The sequence below is a fragment of the Oryx dammah genome, unplaced genomic scaffold, assembly GCF_014754425.2.
Source record: "Oryx dammah isolate SB20612 unplaced genomic scaffold, SCBI_Odam_1.1 HiC_scaffold_3, whole genome shotgun sequence".
Taxonomy (NCBI): Eukaryota; Metazoa; Chordata; class Mammalia; order Artiodactyla; family Bovidae; genus Oryx; species Oryx dammah.
The window spans coordinates 60,768,438-60,789,468 of record NW_024070187.1 but is presented as its reverse complement, the minus strand read 5'-3'; the positions used below and the strand labels follow the sequence as shown (position 1 = coordinate 60,789,468).

General features: G+C 36.5%; 1 protein-coding gene across 4 annotated transcripts in view; it reads left to right on the top strand.

The window, feature by feature from the left end:
* Nucleotides 1–21,031, top strand: part of ATP8A1 (ATPase phospholipid transporting 8A1) — a 232,488-nt gene that overhangs the window by 168,072 nt on the left and 43,385 nt on the right. For all 4 annotated transcript variants that reach the window (XM_040238091.1, XM_040238093.1, XM_040238092.1 and 1 more), the window contains 4 exons: nucleotides 10,728–10,911; nucleotides 11,003–11,113; nucleotides 17,548–17,622; nucleotides 17,727–17,849. In XM_040238091.1, the coding sequence (XP_040094025.1) occupies nucleotides 10,728–10,911; nucleotides 11,003–11,113; nucleotides 17,548–17,622; nucleotides 17,727–17,849 (493 nt within the window). The remainder of the gene's footprint in view (nucleotides 1–10,727; nucleotides 10,912–11,002; nucleotides 11,114–17,547; nucleotides 17,623–17,726; nucleotides 17,850–21,031) is intronic.

Genomic DNA, 21,031 nt, shown 5'->3' with positions numbered 1-21,031 from the left:
CTATTTGCCATGAAGTGATGCAACCAGATGCCATGATGTCAGTTTTTTAAATGTTCAGTTTTAAGCCAGCTTTTTCACTCCTCTTTCACTCTCATCAAGAGGCTCTTGATTTCCCCTTTCCTTTCTGCCATTAGAGTGATATCTGCATATCTGAGATTGTTTTGATTCCAGCTTGTGAGTCTTCCAGCCTGGCATTTCACATGATGTACTCTGCATACAGGTTAAATAAAATTTTCTTTAGCTGGTTTGAAAGCTTTACAATCTATATCGATACTGTGCTGATTATCTCTAATGTCCTGATAGCCATACTTGTGCTTATTGTCTGTATGTATTAAAATGTCTTTCCTTCCCCTCCCTCATAGAGACAAAAACTGAAGATATTAAAGTAATTTTGTGCATTCATCCGGGATTAGTCAGTTCACTTATTTTGTAAGTGATCTACTTTTTCTCTCTAGAGGCTATAGAAATATTTCTTAATCTTAGTTTAACCATAATATGTCTGGTGATAGGAAACTTTTTCTTACATTTTGGTGCTATATCAATATAGTCATTTCAGTCTAAGGAGATATAGATCTTTCTTTAATTCTTTGAAGTTACTCATCATTCTTTTCATTTATCCTTTTTTGTTCTCCCATTATATATGTGTAGTCACCTTTTTTCCTTCATTTAATTTTTCTCACAATCTGTCCTTTAATTTCCTGGTATCTTTTGGGAAATTTTTTAATTTACACTTTCAGGGTATATCAGTTTCCTATTGGTGTCTTTATTTTAGCAGTTACATTTTTATGTAACATTTTTTAATTAGTTCTTCTTTATAACTGCTTATTTCAGTCTCACATGTCCAGTAACTTCCCATATCTTTCCAGGGTTTTTTTTCCCCTCATACTTCTTTTAAATTCTTGTTAGGTTTGTTTTTACAAGTTCTATTTTTTTATAAGTTACTGTATGTCTTTGTGTTCATGAGCTTCTCCTGTCTTATAAATATCCCTGTGAGACTATTTTTCCCCATTTGCCCTATGGGGCAGTAATATTCCTTTTGGAGGAAAGATGGGTCCTAAGTTGAGGCAAATTTGGAAGGGTTCAAATAGGGTTCAGTCTGAGCGTCAGTTCAGTTCAGTTCATTCCAGTCGCTCAGTCATGTCCGTCTCTTTGCGACCCCATGAATCGCAGCACGCCAGGCCTCCCTGTCCATCACCAACTCACAGAGTTCACTCAGACTCATGTCCATCGAGTCGGTGATGCCATCCAGCCATCTCATCCTCGGTCGTCCCCTTCTCCTCCTGCCCCCAATCCCTCCCAGCATCAGAGTCTTTTCCAATGAGTCAACTCTTCGCATGAGGTGGCCAAAGCTTCAGTTCAGTTCAGTCGCTCAGTCGTGTCCGACTCTGCAACCCCATGAATCGCAGCATGCCAGGCCTCCCTGTCCATCACTATCTCCCGGAGTTCATCAGACTCACGTCCATCGAGTCCGTGATGCCATCCGGCCATCTCATCATGGGTCATCCCCTTCTCCTCCTGCCCCCAATCTCTCCCAGCATCAGAGTCTTTTCCAGTGAGTCAATTCTTCGCATGAGGTGTCCAAAGTACTGGAGCTTCAGCTTTAGCATCATTCCTTCCAAAGAAATCCCAGGGTTGATCTCCTTCAGAATGGACTGGTTGGATCTCCTTGCAGTCCAAGGGACCCTCAAGAGTCTTCTCCAAAACCACAGTTCAAATGCATCAATTCTTTGGCGCTCAGCCTTCTTCACAGTCCAATTCTCACATCCATACATGACCACAGAAAAAACCATAGCCTTGACTAGACAGACCTTAGTTGGCAAAGTAATGTCGCTGCTTTTGAATATACTATCTAGGTTGGTCATAATTTTTCTCCAAGGAGTAAGCATCTTTTAATTTCATGGCTGCAGTCACCATCTGCAGTCATTTTGGAGCCCAAAAAAATAAAGTCTGTTTCCCCATCTATTTCCCATGAAGTGACCCATGATGGGACCAGATGCCATGATCTTCGTTTTCTGAATGTTGAGCTTTAAGCCAACTTTTTCACTCTCTTCTTTCACTTTCATCAAGAGGCTTTTTAGTTCCTCTTCACTTTCTGCCATAAGGGTGGTGTCATCTGCATATCTGAGGTTATTGATATTTCTCCTGGCAATCTTGATTCCAGCTTGTGCTTCATCCAGCCCAGCGTTTCTCATGATGTACTCTGCATAGAAGTTAAATAAGCAGGGTGACAATATACAGCCTTGACGTACTCCTTTTCCTATTTGGAACCAGTCTGTTGTTCCATGTCCAGTTCGAACTGTTGCTTCCTGACCTGCATACAGATTCCTCAAGAGGCAGGTTAGGTGGCCTGGTATTTCCATCTCTTTCAGAATTTTCCACAGTTTTTTGTGATCCACACAATCAAAGGCTTTGGCTTAGGGAATCCCTATTTTACCCCAGTGTCTTTACCCAAGCACTGCTCTTGTTAGAGGCAGCCACATTCTGATGGAATTACCCTAATGAGGTAAAATTCAAGGGTTCTCAGCACATCCATAATATTGGCACCTGTCCTTGCCTGGCTTCATGCCCTGAGGTTGACCAGAAAGTTCTGACTTTCTTCTTTCTAGGCAAGAGTTTAGAATTGTCCTGAGGTTTTAGCTTTAGAACCTTGGAGATAATCCTAAAATTGGCATGTTTTGTTTTTCACATTATTTTGTGGACTTTGAGTTTCTAGAGATTCTAAGCCTAAGCCAAAGTTCACAGTTGCAAAGAGAGGAACCCCTTAGCTCTATCCAGCCCAGTCTCAGCCCCGTCACGCTGGTCACCCCAGGCTTGCACAGGGCACCATAGAGAGGGTGGAGAGCTTTCCCCACCTGATTGTTCCTCTATGTTCTCTGGCACACCACTCTTCCTCTCCATGCCATTTATCTTCTGATAGTCATCCAACATTTCCTGTTTCTCCAAAGGACTCTCACAGGTTTTGTGTTGACAGGTAATTGTGACTGTGAAATCTAGTGAATTCCTTCTTTAATTCATGGCATCTTCAGGATTTTATTCCAGTGTCTGTCAGTAGCATCTACTACCACGTGTTCCATCTTCCACTAGGTCTTTCTGAGAGAAGGTGCCTTGGAGAAACCCATCTACATAGGAGAAAATTCAAAAATAAGGGAGTGGGGAGGTAGAGGAAGGAAAGAAAGATGGGCAAGCTGATTTTATTTAAGTTTAAAGAAGCTCTAGCTTCCCAGGCGGCTCAGTGGTAAAGAATCTGCCTGCAACATAGGAGACGCAGGTTCAGTCTCTGGGTCAGGGAGATCCCCTGGAGAAGGAAACAGCAACCCATTCCAGTATTCTTGCCTGGAGAATCCCATGGACAGAGGAGCCTGGTGGGCTACAGTCCATGGGGTCACAAGAGTTGGACACGACTTAGTGACTAAACAGCAACAACTAAGAAGCTTCGGCTCTTCCTTACCTACCCAAAGTCATGGGAAAAGGCAAGAGAGTCAGTGCCCACATGTTCTCCAAACAGATCCAGTGAATGGAAGGTGGGGCCATTGGTCTTACCACTCTTGAGAGCACGGTCACCATCAAGCAGAGCATGCAGGGGAAGGGCACTCATCCTTCTTGAGTAGATGTGCTTTCCAGTTGAAAGCCCACCAATGCTATCATGTGAGGCTCCTAGACAGAGGTGGGTGGACCAGTCCCTTGTTGGAGAAACTTCTGTCTCCTTGTAGCAAGAGTCCATAGAGAAACCACTGTCTAAAGGCTCTTAACATTTAACCCCTGGGTCAGCAGCTCAATAAAAGTCCTTAAGTTAATATCTCTTAGGTGCAGAAGGAGGGTTCTGAGATCTACTCTCTTTTCTTCTCCTTATATTCTTCCATAGAAATTTCACCATGTAGTAAAGGAACTGAGTAAATGGACATTTTGCCAAAAAAGAGAAAATAATCTCATCCATGATGCCAATATTACAACTCTTATTCATATTTGACAGTTCACAGTTAGGAGGCAGCCTATTGTATATTTAGAGTCTAGAGGAATTAGGTAAAGAATACTGGATTCTTCATGCTTTCTCAAATTGAAGGCTTATAACAACCCTGTGTTGTCCAATAATGGTTACCACTTTTTAGCAAGAAAAGTATTTTTAATTAAGGCATGTATATATGTATATATCTTTTGAGTGATCCAAATTAATATTTTAAGGCACTACTACTGTATTATTTTTTGATTCATGTTGCTTACTGCAGTCTGCTATATGCTAAGTACAATGTTAGGTCCCAGATATCTGGATAGATGGATGGGTGGATGGATTTCTCTTTTTTTTTTAATGAGCAGTACCACTGTGGACAAACTGTTCTACAGTGTGAATATTATAATAAATATTTCTACTAGGAAGTATCTTCTTTTTAGTGCCTTTTATAAGGTATATTTGCCAGTCAGTAGTTCAGTGTGCCTATACATACATGCATATACAAACATATATTACTGTCAATATGATCTGTCTGTATTTTGTTTCTGTAGACTGAATCCTTGAATTACAAGTTGCCCTCAATGGCTCTGACTTCACAGTGTATCAGCAAATGTTGCTTTTGGAGACTAGAAAAGCACTCACTCATCAGTCATTTGAATAACACAACTTTCTTACCTAGTAATGGGTGAATGTTTCATTATGTACCCTATGCTAAGAATTGTTTTTAGGATTTGCTATATAAATGGCTGTTTTCATTCCAGTAATAAATTGATGGCGAGTTTCTGGAAGCACTGTAATGGTTATATAATTTTAGTACGTGTAGCCCAAATTATTTTTGCCGTGTTTTAACTCCTCCTCAGTTCAAAACTTTATAAATGAGCCTACAAATTTTAGTTCGAAGAAGAGTTCAGTTCAGTCTCATAAATTTTTCTCTTAGGTATTTCTCCTTTTGTAATTTCTTTATTAGTCAGCAGAATATGACTCAATGGGGAATAGACTGATATTTGCAAAGAGAAAACTTAGGAAGTTTGTTGCAAAGGAAAGTACAGCAGATTCCCCACTAATGATGCTGACCTCTAAATAGTCACCAGGAGCAGCTCTCTTGCTTCCTAAATGCAAAGGCTCTACAAATACAAGGTCATTATACAAAACGCTTCAGGATAATGAAGAAATATTGTATTCCTCCGTGTTCTCAATGTGTTTTCTAAATTTACTTTCTGAAAGCAACTTTATAGTAATTTTTAAGTTTATGAGTTTTTAAGTTAATGTATTATTGGCCTAATTTTTAGTGTATATATGAGATTTTTCTAGGTTATTAACCTAAATATACAATACAGTAAATTATTATACTTTTAGCTACCTATAAAAAGTCCTTTAAATATTCTTTAATATGTGACTGTGTATATATACATGCACATATAATCCTTATCCATATTGCATTTGAAAAGGTGATTCATTTAGCTAATCCCATTAAAAGGGTGCAAAATGAGGCTCATGTAAGATGAGCCACTGTATATACTGTCTAGCTTAAATGGTAAGAATTTCCAGTACTCCAAACTAGTGTTCACGGGGCAGGGAGAGTTACTACCTAGCAAGTAAGAAAAATAATGAATAACACATGCAGAAACTGCAGCCAAGATAATATCTGAAAAGCATTCTGCACTTGGTGTACTGCTAGGTTGTATCGCAAAGGACCACCCTCTGTTTGTGGAGCCACAGGAAAGAAAACTGGACTTTACAGTACATGCTCGATGTGCAGTCCTTTCCCGCAGAGGCTCTGACTTCTTCCAAAGAGGAAAGAGCAACAGTGGAAGAGAAGAGAACCATGGATAATTTAAGCACTGATGCAGACCCTGTGGGTAGAAAACAGAGCACTTTTATGAGGTCTATGAGTTATGCCTTGGATCACTATTGGTATTTATAAAATTTAGGTTTCATATATTCTCAACCATGAATTCGTGGTTTCTGATAGATATTGGGAAGATTAATTTGTGTGGTAAGGTTGTTCCAGACTGTTCAGAAAATGGTACACATATAGAAGCAAGTATATAAAAGTTAAGAAGGTAAACTAATGAGTGAAGGAGAGGATTTCTTATATGGTGGAAACACACAGTGGAAAGGAATGTATTCTGGAGAATTTTAATGTGAAATTTAATGTATGCTATTTCTTTTACCTGACATGAACTCTCCTCTCCTTGTCAAATTCTGACTCATCAGGGGAGGCTCTTGCAACCCATGCTAACTTCTACATCCTCGGAAATTGTTAAGTATTGACAAGTATATCAAAAAGCTTTCTGCAACACTCGTTTTTAATGCCTTCTAATTTGGTTTTGCCATCTTGTAAAGGCAGGAAGAGAAGGGGACACCAGAGGATGAGATGGCTGGATGGCATCACTGACATGATAGACATGAGTTTGAGTAGGCTCCGGGAGTTGGTGATGGAAAGGCAAGCCTGGCATGCTGCAGTCCATGGGACCGCAAAGAACTGGACATGACTGAGCGACTGATCTGATTGAATACCTCTTGTAGCAAGACATAATTTTTTAAATGAGTGCTGTACAAATAGTAGATTGTTTAACTGATATCAGCTTCACTAACCTGGGTCCCATTAAACCACATTCCCTCCCTAAGACATGCTGAAGGATGCCCACAGCACAGCATACCCAGGGCTGGAAGGACAGTCTTTAGTACATGTTCATATTTTGCATCCATGAGTTGACTTGGTGCTTACTAGGAATCCATGGGTGTTCTTTCTTTAATCTATTCATTCTTATTGTACTTCTCAAAGTAATCATCACTTAGATGTTTCATAAGCCACCAAAAAATAGTCTAGCCAAAATTGTTGGTAGGAAAACCAAATATAGTGTTCTAGAAAGACTTTTTGAGTTGCCCAGAAAACATTGCTGGGGACAAAGTAACAATAAACTGGGGTAGATGGCATCATGACATTATAGTTTCCACTTAATGAAACAAGACATGGATTGTGCCTCAAAGTGAGGTTCCTGTAAGAAAAATATGCAGAATTTCAAACACAAACTCCTTTTCAGAGTATGGTTCTTCGCCTTACATCACAAGCTTGTACATTTATATTCTGAGTTAAATTTTATAAGGTATGTATATTTTGTTTTATGTACTCTACTTAAACCTGATATCTTTCTTTAGCAACCAACTACTATTTCAAACCCATCAGATACCAGAGCTTCTGCTGTTTGTTGAATATTCTTCCAAGGATTGTCCTTCCAGTTGTACTCTTTTATCTTGATAATGGAAGCAGATATCCTTACTTGTGCTACTTGCAATGTAATGTGGGTTGTCTCTTATTACATCGTTGCCTTTTCTTAAAGAAAAACAGATATTGTTCTTGCCTAGGGAATTCATACTCTGATTTAAGACCTGAGTTAGTCACATCCATGTTTGGTTTTTCGTTTGTTCAGTCTCTAAGTCATGTCCGACTCTCTGCAGTCCCATGGACTGCAGCACACCAGGCTTACCTGTCCTTCACTATATCCAGATTTTGCTTCAACTCATGTCCATTGAGTCATTGATGCTATCCAAGCACCTCATCCTATATCACTCCCTTCTCTCCCCATCAGTCTTTCCCAGCATCAGGGTCTTTTCCAATGAGTCAGCTCTTCACATCAGATGGCCAAAGTATTGGAGCTTCAGCATCAGTCCTTCCAGTGAATATTCAGGATTGATTTCCTTTTTGATTCACTAGTTTGATCTCCTTGCTGTTCAAGGGACTCTCAAGAGTCTTCTCCAACACCAAAACTTGAAAGTATCAATTTTTTGACACTCAGCCTTCTTAATGGTCTAACTCTCACATCCGTATATAACTACTGGAAAAACCAATACAGATCTTTGTCAGCAAAGTGATGTCTGTACTTTTTAATATGCTGTCCAGGTTTGTCATAGCTTTTCTTCCAGGAAGTAAGCGTCTTTTAATTTCATGGCTGCAGTCACCATCTGCAGTGATTTTGGAGCCCAAAAAAATAAAGTCTGACACTGTTTCCATTTTTCCCTTTCTATTTGCCATGAAGTGATGGGACCAGATGTCATGATCTTACTTTTTTGGAAATTGAGTTTTAAGCCAGCTTTTTCACTCTCCTCTTTCACCTTCATCAAAAGGCTCTTTAGGTCCTCTTCACTTTCTGCCATTAGAGTGGTATCACCTGCATATCTGAGTTTGTTGATATTTCTCCCAGCAATCTTGATTCCAGCTTATGATTCATCTACCCCAATATTTCCCTTGATGTACTCTGCATAGAAGTTAAATAAGCACATTAACAATATACAGCCTTAATATACTCCTTTCCCAATTTTGAACCAGTCTGTTGTCCCATGGCCATTCTAAATGTTGCTTCTTGACCTGCATACAGGTTTCTCAGGAGACAGGTAAAGTGGTCCAATACTCCCATCTCTTTAAGAATTTTCCACAGTTTGTTGTGATCCACTCAATCAAAGGCTTTAGCATAGTCAATGAAGCAAAAGTTGATGTTTTTCTGAAATTCCATTGCTTCGTCTATGATCTAATGTATATTGGCAGTTTGATCTCTGGTTCTTCTTCCATTTATAAATACAGCTTGACATCTGGAGGTTCTCAGTTCACATACTGTTGAAGTCTAGCTTGAAGGACTTTGAGCATTACCTTGCTAGCATGTGAAATGAGTGCAATTGTGCAGTAGTTTGAACATTCTTTGGCATTGCCTTTCTTTGGGACTGGAATGAAAACTGACCTTTTCCAGTCCTGTGGCCACTGCTGAGTTTTCCAAATTTGCTGGCATATTGAGTGCAGCACTTTAACAGCATCGTCTTTTAGGATTTTAAATAGCTTGGCTGGAATTCCATCCATAATGTTGGTAAAAATCCTCAGCCAGTTTTAATTTGGGGGTATTAAAAATTGTGATGTCAAGCAGAGAAAGCAGTGGTTAGTTGTAATAGTCATGAAGAAAAGAAAACAAAGTTTACTCCAGCTTTTTTCTGATGATTCTCTAAATCATTAATAGTAGTTCACCATGCAGAGATTTATCCTTTATTATACATTCAGCTTATGGAAAAAAAAATACCTGTGTTTTTCGGCTCCATTGATCCCATAGTGTGACTTCACAATGTATTTGCACTGTGAGCCTGTTAGGTTGTAAAGGGAATTTGACAAATGTTTTCAAATTCTTCGCTCTTTTTACGCCCATTTCCCATTTGCTTTTTAGATCATTTCTTGGTGAGCATTCTTTTTTGACATTTACTAAATGTCAGCTATAGTTCATATTTGAAACATTGGCCTAGAGCCAGTGGGCTGACCAATTTATAATAGCCTGTTAAGAAAAGTTAAATAAAATGTGAAAATGAAATGAAAATTGCTTCAAAGAAAAATGAGAGCTAACAGTGGAAAAGCCTGTTAATGATGTGATACTCATCCATTCCTTTCCTGTATTCACAGTTGTGTCATTTTGTACTGTTGCCAGACTCTGAAAGGAAATTCAAAGAAAGAATTAAAAATAATTCTTTCATATAGCAAGCATTTATTGAGTACTTATCCTGGATCAGCACAAGTAATACAAAGATGAGGAGACCTGTTCACTCTGCAAGCAACTCACACTCTAACACAATGATTCTCAAACTTGAAATAAAGACTGAATCTGTTCTTGGCTAAAACATTTAAGAAGGGACAGCTGGGCCTCCTGAAGGCACTTATTTGTGCAAAATACCCACTGCTAGGGATTTTTCCTAAGGAAATAATCAGGAAAATGTGCAAAGATGTATTGAGTCTCAGACTCATGATCTTCATTTCTAAGTAGGCTAATAAGTGGTTTACCAGATGTTCCAGCAGGTATTTACTGCACTTAACCTTGGTAAAGAATTTAGCTCTGGGTTATTTATTTTGCTCACTAACATTGTCTATATTAGTTGTTTCTTAGTAGTTCATTACTCTCTTAATAGTTTACTGAGCCAGATCACTATTCAGTTTTCCTTTCCTTCTGTCTACTCACCGAGATAGCATGGATACTAGATTAAGTTAATCGCACAAATAAATATTCTGTAATTGTTGTGGGGTTTTAAGTCTATGATAAGTTGCTCCAAAGTTAATATTAATACCATACAACTTTAGTATGGATGCTGGTGTTCTCTATTCCTGACCCACCTTTATATAAAAGGATGCTTGATTCTACTTGGCCATTGTCAGCATCTTTAGAAAAGAAACAAGCACATGAGCTATGTAATCAAGCACTTGGTATTTACCTTAGTTGACTCAACCAGGTATCTGAGAACAGGTGGGGAAGTTACTCAGTTCCTTATTGTTTATTTAAATTGTTTATAAGAATCATCTAAGATCAGCTTATGGAGGTCCAAAACTTTTATTTTCAAAGTATAATAGAACAATTGGTATTTGAACTATCATTGAATAGCCTTTCTGGCTTTCTTTCTCATTCCAAAGTGAAGACTCAGAAATCCTGATATTATTTGTTAGGAAGTAATGGGATTTCTGAACACAAATGTCATCTTTCAACAAATTTATGCACACATTCTTGGAAACTAATATTTAACAAGGCATTGTAGCTTCTATCTGTCACCTAGAGTTTTGCTTCTGTGACTTTATTTTTCCCTTAAAGTGGCAAGTCAGGCTAGCAGAGATTTAAACACTTAAACGTAAGACTTTTCCATGATGATTCTTCAGAGAGAGACCTATTCATTTAGCTCTTCTGCTGCTTTTATTCTTCAAGACAATGACATCTTAAAATTCCTTTTTTCAGAAAAAAAAAGTGATAATTTGTTATTGTTTAAGGGTTTCTCCTCTTCAAAAATCTGAAGTTGTTGAGATGGTTAAGAAACAAGTTAAAGTCATAACACTCGCCATTGGTGATGGAGCAAATGACGTCAGTATGATACAGACAGCACATGTTGGAGTAGGAATAAGTGGCAATGAAGGCCTTCAGGCAGCTAATTCTTCTGACTACTCTATAGCTCAGGTAAACCATCATTTCTGCCAAACACACCATTCATCTTTGTCAAATGACACGATGAAGAGGAAAATGTTAATTTTTTCCGTTCTTATTTTAGTTCAAATATTTGAAGAATTTGTTGATGGTTCATGGTGCCTGGAACTATAACAGAGTCTCCAAGTGTATCTTATACTGCTTCTACAAGAATATAGTCCTCTATATTATCGAGGTAATTACAAGTTAAGTTTAAAAATCCTTGTCATTTGCATATATATTTGAAACGTTTGGGGGAAGACATTTCTTCATAATTTTAATGAATCCTTCATCAGCACACTTTTTTAACTTCTGAATATGTTAAAAAGTTTGTCAGCTGTGGAGAATAATGTTGAAATTCTGGCTAAAAGCATTATGTTGCTTTGGTAAGAAATGTTGAATTATAATTGCTAATAAATAATGTGTACAGTTCTTAAAAAACTACAATCTACATAGCATTTTTTATAAAGTTCAAAAACATACGAGAGAAAACAGTAAATTGTTTGGGGATGCACATGAGGAAAACTGTGTTTAAAGAGAAAAGGAAGGGAAAATGGAAGGAAATCCAAAAAAAAAAAGAGGATATACATATAGCTGATTCACTTTGCTGTACAGTAGAAAATAACACAACATTGTAAAGCAACTATACAATAAAAATCTATTTTTTTAAAAAAGGAAAGGAATAGTGGACATAAAACTGAGGATGTCAGTTTTACTAAGGGATCTAACCAATAAAAATACATAGGTAGTTTTGCTAGTATTGGTCATCGTATAGTTCTTATTATGTTTCAGGCCTACATAATTGGATAGAAGTATTCCTTGCTCTTCAGATCGGTTTTGGTGTCTGGATTTGGTAGGAAACAAGAGTCCAGATAATGAGGACTTTGCCTAAAATTTATCAGAATAGTTCGGTTACTGTGTCTGGATCACAAGGAATTTCTATATTCCTTTTCATATGGCAAATATAACATCATTTTTAACATGTAAACTTAACTTGGGTCAGGAATATCATTTCTGAAAGGATGCATTTTATTCTTCAAACATGTTTTGCAGTCTCCACAGGCTGCCAGGCACCAGGGTTAGTTCAGTAACTGAAGTAAATCGCGTGAGGTTTCTATCCTCCAAAAACTTGCCAATAGAAATATAAAGCAAACCACATGTGTAATTTTACATTTTCTGGGAACCACATCAACAACAAGTAAAAATTAAAGCCCAAATTAATTTTAAATTATATTTCATTTAACTCTATATATTCAATATATTATTTCAGCTTGGAATCTCTATAAAAAATTATTAAAGCAATATTTCACATTCTTTTCTTCATAACTAAGTGTTCACAGTCTAGTGTGTATTTTACACATACAGCATATCTTAGTTTGGACTAATCACATTTCAAGTATTCAAGAACCACATGGCCAGTGGCTATTCCTCTGGGTAGCCCAGCACCAGTAACTGAACACAGGATGCGATAAGTAAGTTCTTTATATTTAAAAAAAATATATATATGACCATCTTATCATCAGACGCTGTATTCATAATACTTGAACTGTAGGCGTTCCTTGCTCCTCTTGCAGCTTCACAGAGCCCGACAAGGAGCGCTCCGTAGCTTGTTAAGAAAGCCCTCCATCTTCCACTCCCGTCAGAGGACCTGCCTACGCCTTCATAAATCTGCCCTGGGCTCCCTTACACATGTTTGTTTATGCCACCTTGCCCTCTACTCAGTTGACTGCTTCTACACATCCATCAGAAGAGGCAGAACCTTCCCATGTGCCATTTGAAAATAATATCTCATACTTTATGCCACAAAAGTAACACTGTAAACAAAACAGTCAGTAGACTTTACATTTCCCCTGCTGAGATGTTAGTTGGAAACTGCTGTATGTTTGCTTCAGCTGTTCTTTATGCCTGTCAGAATGATTATCTTCTTATCAAAATGTTGACTGAGCATAGTTCTTATTATGAGTCAGATTGATAAAATTAAGGGCTTCCCTGGTGGTTCAGATGGCAAGGAATCTACCGGCAATCCAGGAGACCCAGGTTCGATCCCTGGGTTTTTTAGTTTCGAAGTGTGCAGGCAGTTTTATTTATTGGTCACTAAAAATCTGTAATTAGATTGCAACCCACTTGGAAAATAATCAAATACTATAATTAAATACTTGGAAACATAAACAGAATGATCTATGAATTTAGTTATTGTTCATTACTGCTGAATTTGGTCTGAAATAGTCTGTTTTGAAACAAAATGCACTTCCAAAATAGCTTATGAGATCATACAAAATATTTTCTGTTTATATAAATTTGTTATTCTTTTCTAATAAAATTATTTTCAATTCTCAGTCCCCTCTATAGTCCTAACTTTTCTAGTTAGATTTTTTTTTCTCATCCCTCAACATTTATCGACGTTAGAAAGAATATCAATTTATACAGTTTATTTACATATATTCTTGAAGTATCTGGGAGTTTAAAGCCACTGGCAGCAATAAATCTGCTTGCAAAAATATAATTGTGTAAAATGAAATGAGTACTCAACTTGCCACTTTTAAAATCTAGATTATTTGACAATCAACAATGAAGTGGTCAAAATTACGTACTAATGGGAGACATAAAATATATCAAACTCAAATGAAAAACTAAATCTGCACGCTCTGTTTCAAATCCAGAGTTATGCAATTTGTGGTTGATTAGCCCTAAATTTCACTTGGCTTTGAATTTAAAGCCTCTTTGAGAGATAACTAACACTGATCAAATTCTTTACACATTGGAAAGGAAGTCAGTCCTAAACTTTACTGGAAATCTCATTCTTAAGTTATTTTTCTTTTAGCAGTTTATGGAAATGTATTTTGAATATAATTCAACTATCTTGGAAATGTATTGACCTTTTAAATCAATTCCCAGATACCCAACTTTTGCCAGCTAAAACAAGTTCTGCAGATGTTAATGGCTCATGTCAATACTGTGAATGAATAGACAGAAAACACATCATTGAATGTCTCTAGTGAGGACAACTGCCAGTCTCGAATCTCTCCTTTCAGTTTTTTGTGCTGATCGGGCGTGGGAGCAGAGGGCTCATTGACTGTTTGTAAGCTGCTGTTTAATATGCAGAAATGCTCCATCAGGGAAATGTCTGTGAAGCTGTAACTAACTGCCACGCCTCGACTGGGACACGAAAGTTAGAAAATAATACAGGACAGGACAGGCAGGTCTGAAGTTTCTTTGCTAATAAAGAAATAGTAGGGAACACTATGGGTTTTATAGACTATCTGTAAAAACTGCTTTTCCCATTGCTGTACTGCCAGGAATGTCACCGTCTAGCTGCTCCATTGCCATATAGCCAAACAAATAAAAACAGATTTGGCAGGTGGTGGTATAAAGCACTTGATTGTGATGGCCACTCAACAGCGACTCTAGGTGTTCATTGGAATGACTGGCATTCGCGAAAGAGATTTTAGTTTCTCTGAAACATCTGACTCCTTGCTAGCAAAGTAGGACCTTTTCTCTCAAACAGTTGGTCACATCCAGGCTTTCCGGTAAGATCCCAAGGCAGTGTAGCGTTTCTGATTTCCAGAAGCTTTGATTAAAGTCAATGAGGTGATACTTTCCCACCAAGTTGTGCTGAGATATGGATTTCCCGTGAATTTAAATAATTTAGATACCTCCCCAGAGGGACTCATGTTTTCTTTCTGCATCCACGGTTTTGTTGAGTCAAGGGAGGGACTTTTATGTGTTAATAGTAATTTAGGTGTTGTTTTATTTAGTATGGGATGCATTTCTAACATATCTTTAAACTGCAAATCTCAGACTAACCTGAAATCAGCCTTCTGGTAGATGTCTTCACTGTTAAAAATCTCTCTTTCCTTTAAAATATGTAAACTTCAGTGCCAAAATATTTATATGAAGATGTGGGTACTATATTAGAAGAGTCAATTCCTATCTAGTCATTTCTCCTTTAAAAAAAAATTAAAATATTAACTTTTTAAAGCACAGGAAGAGAATCTCTAGAAACATGTTCACATACCTTTCAGTAGGAAAAATAAGGCAAAAATGCTTTGATAGCTTTCAACTTAAAAATGTCTACATTTTTCTCATAAAGCAGTTAGTTAAGTAGTGCATTTTAAAATAAACTTGGACTGCGAGTATTTTAGCTTATTTGCAAGTTATTTTGAATTGGAAACTGAATATAAATACCCGTTGATTTAGATTCCTAAATTTCAAATTTAGATTCCTCAATTTCAAGCTCCTAGTGGTGTTTTAATCACCAAATTTACATACAAAGAAGCCAGGAGACCATTCACATTTACCAATGTTTATTCACACACAAATTTATTAACATAAATGTCTCCTATTATATAGTATTGATGTTTGCAAATGCATTTATAACTAACCTTTGAGCCAAATCATGTCCATTAAAGGAATTTGGTATGTATGCAGCTTCAGCTTTCTTCAGACCAACGAAGATTAGGCTGCATCTTCATAGACTAGTCAGGCCACAACTGAAAGTTTGTGTTTAAAAATTCCTTATATTACCATCATAGTGTAAGAAATCTGAATGAGCTTCACAGTCACCTACAGGGAAAACATTACCATCACCCAGAGTATCACAAATATGTATTTACAGAATCCACATCTCAAAAGGGCCAAATGTGAAAACACAATAGATAGCATTGAAGTCTGTCCTGTCAATTTGTGTCTACTTAACGCTTTCCAAAAAAAAAAAAAAAAAGTTTAAAGTCTGCAAGGAATAAAGGAAGTCTCCAAGGAATAAATTTAACTTCGCATGAAGATGCTAAGTACTTTTGCATGTAGCAATGAAAGATCTGGCTTCTAGTTGAGAGCACAAGTTCAAATCTTTTCTGTAAATATATGTGGCAAGCAAGTGAGAATTTCAGATTTGCCTCCCATTTCTATGCTTTTGTTCTTGTTGTCATTAATGCGTGTTACAACCCCGACACAATCTGGACTTATTTTTCATGTGCTATTGGTGCTTTGTTCTCTTTTCCATCTCATGAAGCCGACATTGGTTTTTATATATGCTCAGTCATTCCTTTCCCTATAAAAAGGAAAAAGATCAATGTGTGTACAGAAACTGTTCATAGGGAGGCCAGCCTGGGTACATATTGATAAATGGTGAATTTGTAGCAATTCATGCTTCCATAATGAGGTTAAATGAAACGTGAAGTGTAGCAAAGTCCGTGCAACTCCAGTTCAAAAATTCACCTAACCAGCACATCCAGACTGCTGTCCCCTAACGGGTGTTTGGTTGTTGTTGTGATAGTTTGGCTTTGTGTTTGTGTTTATGTCATGTTGGGCCAGACATTTTTCTCTTCCAAATCAATATGATTTTTAATTACATTTTAGTCTTGCTTTTTTTTAAATAACATAGGGATTATTGATTTACTAACATTCACTTAAATTTTCCATTTGTGTTAAATATGCTGGAGAAAGTTTCTCTTTATTGTCCCTTAATTTTGTAGGCAAAGTTCAGTTTTCTGCTTTTAAGAAACTGCAAAATATATGAGAACATGTCACTCTATTAGTTAAAGATTTGTTTTTAATCAAAGTATATATTTAAGTTACAAAATATCTTTAATATATAAATTCAAATTTTGCATTTTGATGGCTTTAATTATCAAGAACTGTTTTTTTAAAAGGTTAAATACATTGACACAGTAATTCTACTTCTAAGAATTCATTCTAAAAGGAAAAAGAACAAAGAATAGGAGGAAATTTGGGGAGATGATGGGATATGTCTGTTACCTTGATTAGGTGATGGTTTGGACATATGCATTAGGTGATGCATATGTCCAAATTCACCAAATTGTATACATTAAATGTGTGTCATTTTTATGTCAGTTTTACCTCAGTTCAGCTATGTTTTACTCAAAGTAATTCATCCTAAGAAATTGAGATATTTAGGATTTCTGAAAGAATATTCAGTTCTGAATTATGTATAGTAGAAAAAACCAGAAGCAAGCCAAATATCCAAAATAGTAGGGTATATATATATCCATTTCCATTAACATCATTTTAAAGGGTGTGTAACAACTTAAGAAAGTATGTATTATATAATGTTAAGAAGAAAAGGAACAGGACATGATGCTGCATATAGGTTTCCAGTAAGATAAATCATTGAATGTATATAAATGAGCTACATGAATATAACCAAAGCAGAAGACAATAAATGGTGATGGTATTAGTATAGGAAATTATTTTATATTCTAAATAAACAAAATTTTTAATTATGATTAAAAAAAATCTTTAAATAACTACCAGAAAATAGATATTTTAAAGGGGAATTCAAGTCTAAAATTTTAATGGCATAAAATATATTGTCTAAAGTGTCTTTTAGGAAACAAGATTATACCTAATTTTTTTTTAATCTATGATTCCCTCTTGGTATAGTTCTTTTTTGATTCAACAAGTTAAACCAATCCTGACCTAAATAGCAAAGACCTTATGAAAGAATCCCTTCAAATTAAAAAGTAAAGCAAAGAAACGCCATTTTCAAAAGAATCATGAAATTACTATGTCAGTGAAGCTCTTATGCACTGGTTGAGTAACAGCAGATTTTAAACATTTAGTTTATGGTTTTTGCATTCTAATTTGGGGGGGGTTGGATTGTTTTCTTCCTAGATCTGGTTTGCCTTTGTGAATGGCTTTTCTGGACAGATCCTCTTTGAGAGATGGTGCATAGGTCTTTATAATGTGGTAAGTTTAGGACTTTTAATTACTCCTGTTCTATTGAATACTTTAAGATAGAAGTTCACCCTATGTTTGGCTACCTGGTATAATGACTAGTTTGTGCACCTTAGATGTTTACAGCAATGCCTCCCTTAACTCTGGGAATATTTGAGAGATCATGCAGAAAGGAGAATATGTTGAAGTATCCTGAATTATACAAAACGTCTCAGAATGCCCTGGACTTCAACACCAAGGTAGGAACCAGTGCCCGGGCGGGACTTGCTTTATTGCTCCAGTTGCTTGGGGCATTGGTCTTCTAAAGCCAAGGAAACTCCAGGGTCCTGACCATGGCAGGCCAGATTTGCTTAAGGTTCTGATATGACTAGAGAAGGTGTTTGGTTTTGCTGTGAATTTAAACTGTAACCACAATTCACTGGAGTTTGCCCGGCAGCAGTAAAGTGGGCCTGGCAGGCAGAGGGGGTGGCCCTCTGACTTTGCAGTTTTGTGGGGAAATGCTCCCTCTTCTCAGAAGTCAGTCATCCAGGACTGGCATGGACAGTCTTTACACATACAAAGTGATGAGGGATGATATATCATTCTTTACTCATTTTCTGTTTTGTGAAATAACTTTATCTTCATTGGAATATTAGATTATATTAAGCATTAAAAATATCATCTCTGGTAGATAACTCATTTACCAATAATAATCATTATTTACAATCACTATTAAGCCATAAAACTTAATATAAGATAAAATATCCAACATTTTATCTAAAATCATATTCCGGGTTTATAGCCTATATAGCAAGGCACAGACTTTTGTCATCTTTGTGATCCACAGTATTTCTTCATCCCAGCAACAAAAATACCTATTTCCTGCATGGTTCACTTTCCTGCAATTATGTATTCTAAAGTGTTTCCACTAGTGTTTGTTAGTAATTCAGGTTTCTATCCAGTGTAACTGAGGAGTTTTGTTTGTTTGTTTTTTTAAGTTTTTTAACATCAAGGTAGATGTAATTTTGAAACTATAATAAAAGTATCAAATACTTCACAGAATTTTTTCTCATTTATTATGGTACATGTTGGTTATATCATGCATGTTATGTTACCAATAATTATATGTAACCTTAATTTGGTGTTTTGAATTTAGGAAACTAATGTAGGATATTTTAAATTTTATTATTTCATAAAACTGTCAAATGACATTTGTTCTCAGTATACCAGGGGAATAGAGTGAGACAGGTGTGTCAACGCCTCTAACCTCATACAGTAAATGATGGTGTTAAGTTTATTGCCAGGATGTTATTCATCTTCTGGGATGAGGTCTTCATGAATGCACTGTGCATACATGTCCCAGTGTGCAGATGCATACAACTTGAGGGATGGTATAACTGAATTTGGTTAAATTAAAAATAAAAAAAAACTACAAGGTTTTTTGTAGAGTGGAGAGTAAGTGGGTTTTTATAGAACCCACTGGTTCTATAAAGTATTTTAGTGGTCTTTTAAAACTGTTGCTATTTATAATACACAATGTCTGTGCTTTGATTTCTTAATGTTTTATTTTTTGCTTTTTTAAAAATTTACCTTTGATGTCCAATTTGTATTAAATTCTACTGCCTTGCTAAAAAGTTTTTCATTACCTATGGTAAGTATTTTCAAGTGACAGAAAGCCACAATTGGGGCAGATACAGTGGACCATGAGTTCTTGTTTCCTTGAAAATGTAATCTGAGAGCTAGGAAGGTTCCAGACTTTCTGGCAGGCTAACAATAACCCTCACCAGCCCAGAGTTACATCAACCTCAGCCGCACGTCCCCATCTCCCATTGCTGAGGCTCCATGGTGTCTCTTGAGAGTTAGCTTCCCAGCCACTGCCTTGACCTTGCTCCTGTTGCTTATAAACCAATCGTCACAGGATACCCAAAACCATTCCTAGAAAGTCACATCTTTTGTACCCTTTGTATATGGCAACTTGGAAAGTTTTGTGGCCAGTATAGTTTTAAAGTGAGAGCAGCCTTCCTTGTATTTTTTGCTGGTCTTGCATACAAAGTATCTCATAGTCTGCAAAGCCCTGGCATTTAGAAAAGTTACCATATCAATCCAAATAGAGTATACAACTTCTGTATTCATTTAAATATTTATAGATACACAAGCTGCCAGCAATTTTTATAGGGTTTATGGATTTTTCTAATGATTTCAGTGAAAATTGTTTGAATAAATCCCATATAAACATTTTAAACTTCAGGAACAAATGGTTACAGAATGCACAGTTGTATACACAGCAGTTGCTCCAGGTCCCCAGTGAAGAAGCATTGTTGCCCTGAATGATGACGATTTCGTTTGTTATGGTAAAAAGGGTCGGAGGTGCTGAGGTCGTGACAGGGGTTAAAGGATTAACATGTGACAATAAGTATCGGTCAGGAAAATGGAAAAGTAGAACTAATTTTTCTTGCACCCACCTGTGCTTTCTGTCAAATAAAAACTTGCAGTAATGACATAGTGAAGAGAAGAGACAAAGGTTAATGAGTAACATAAGTTCAAATGTGTAATGTATTGGAGCGTAAATTGGATCATACAATCCAGTGTGGCTGGGTGAACTAACAAAGGAGGTTGAGATCACAGTGGAAAATTTTGGGAGGCAGGCAACTTAATTTCTGTTGTTTGAACAGCTTAAAACTATTTTAATACATGCCAGTTTTATTTAGCATACATTTTGTTTGCAAGAAGCACTTCTGAATGACAAAACTGCAACCCTTCAAAGGGCTGTAAGAGTTCTAAACAGTTTTTCTATAACTTAATCTTTTACATCCATGTTACAAAGAAAAGACCAGTGATACTTACTTTCTTGTTAATAAAATACAATAGATGAGAAAGCAATAACTATTAAATGATATTATAATTGTATGAAGTTTGATGTTGACAGGTGTTTTCAAATTGTGAAAGTCTTTTATAACGTCAGTCCTGGTAAAAGGGCTTTGCTTTGAGGAACTGTGCAATTTAAATGTTACACTTGTTATTTTTAGTGTTGTGCGTGTGGGTGTGTGTGGAAAAAGAGAATGCACTATATCCTTACCATTTAAAAGTTTACACTTTATTGCACATGGAAAAGAAAAAGTAGGGATCTCACCAAATTACAATCTTTTCAAAAGTCTGTTCGTCTGGAATTATGAAAATAGTCCCACTTAAAGAATTTCATGATCTAACAGTAATTTTAAATTTTATTTTCTTCTTCAGGCAGAAATTTAAACTTTTAATCCTTGGTTTTTAGAAAGTAGAAAAAATTTCAGTGAAGCTGAAAAAACATTTAGAGAAACATAAAAATAAATAAATGACCCATGAAGGTCTAAGAGGCAGAAAGTGTCTGTCAGTTCTATTAATTCACAGTGGTGGCCCGACAGAAACACGTTTTGTGAATCTAGCTCACAGATAAAAAGAAAGG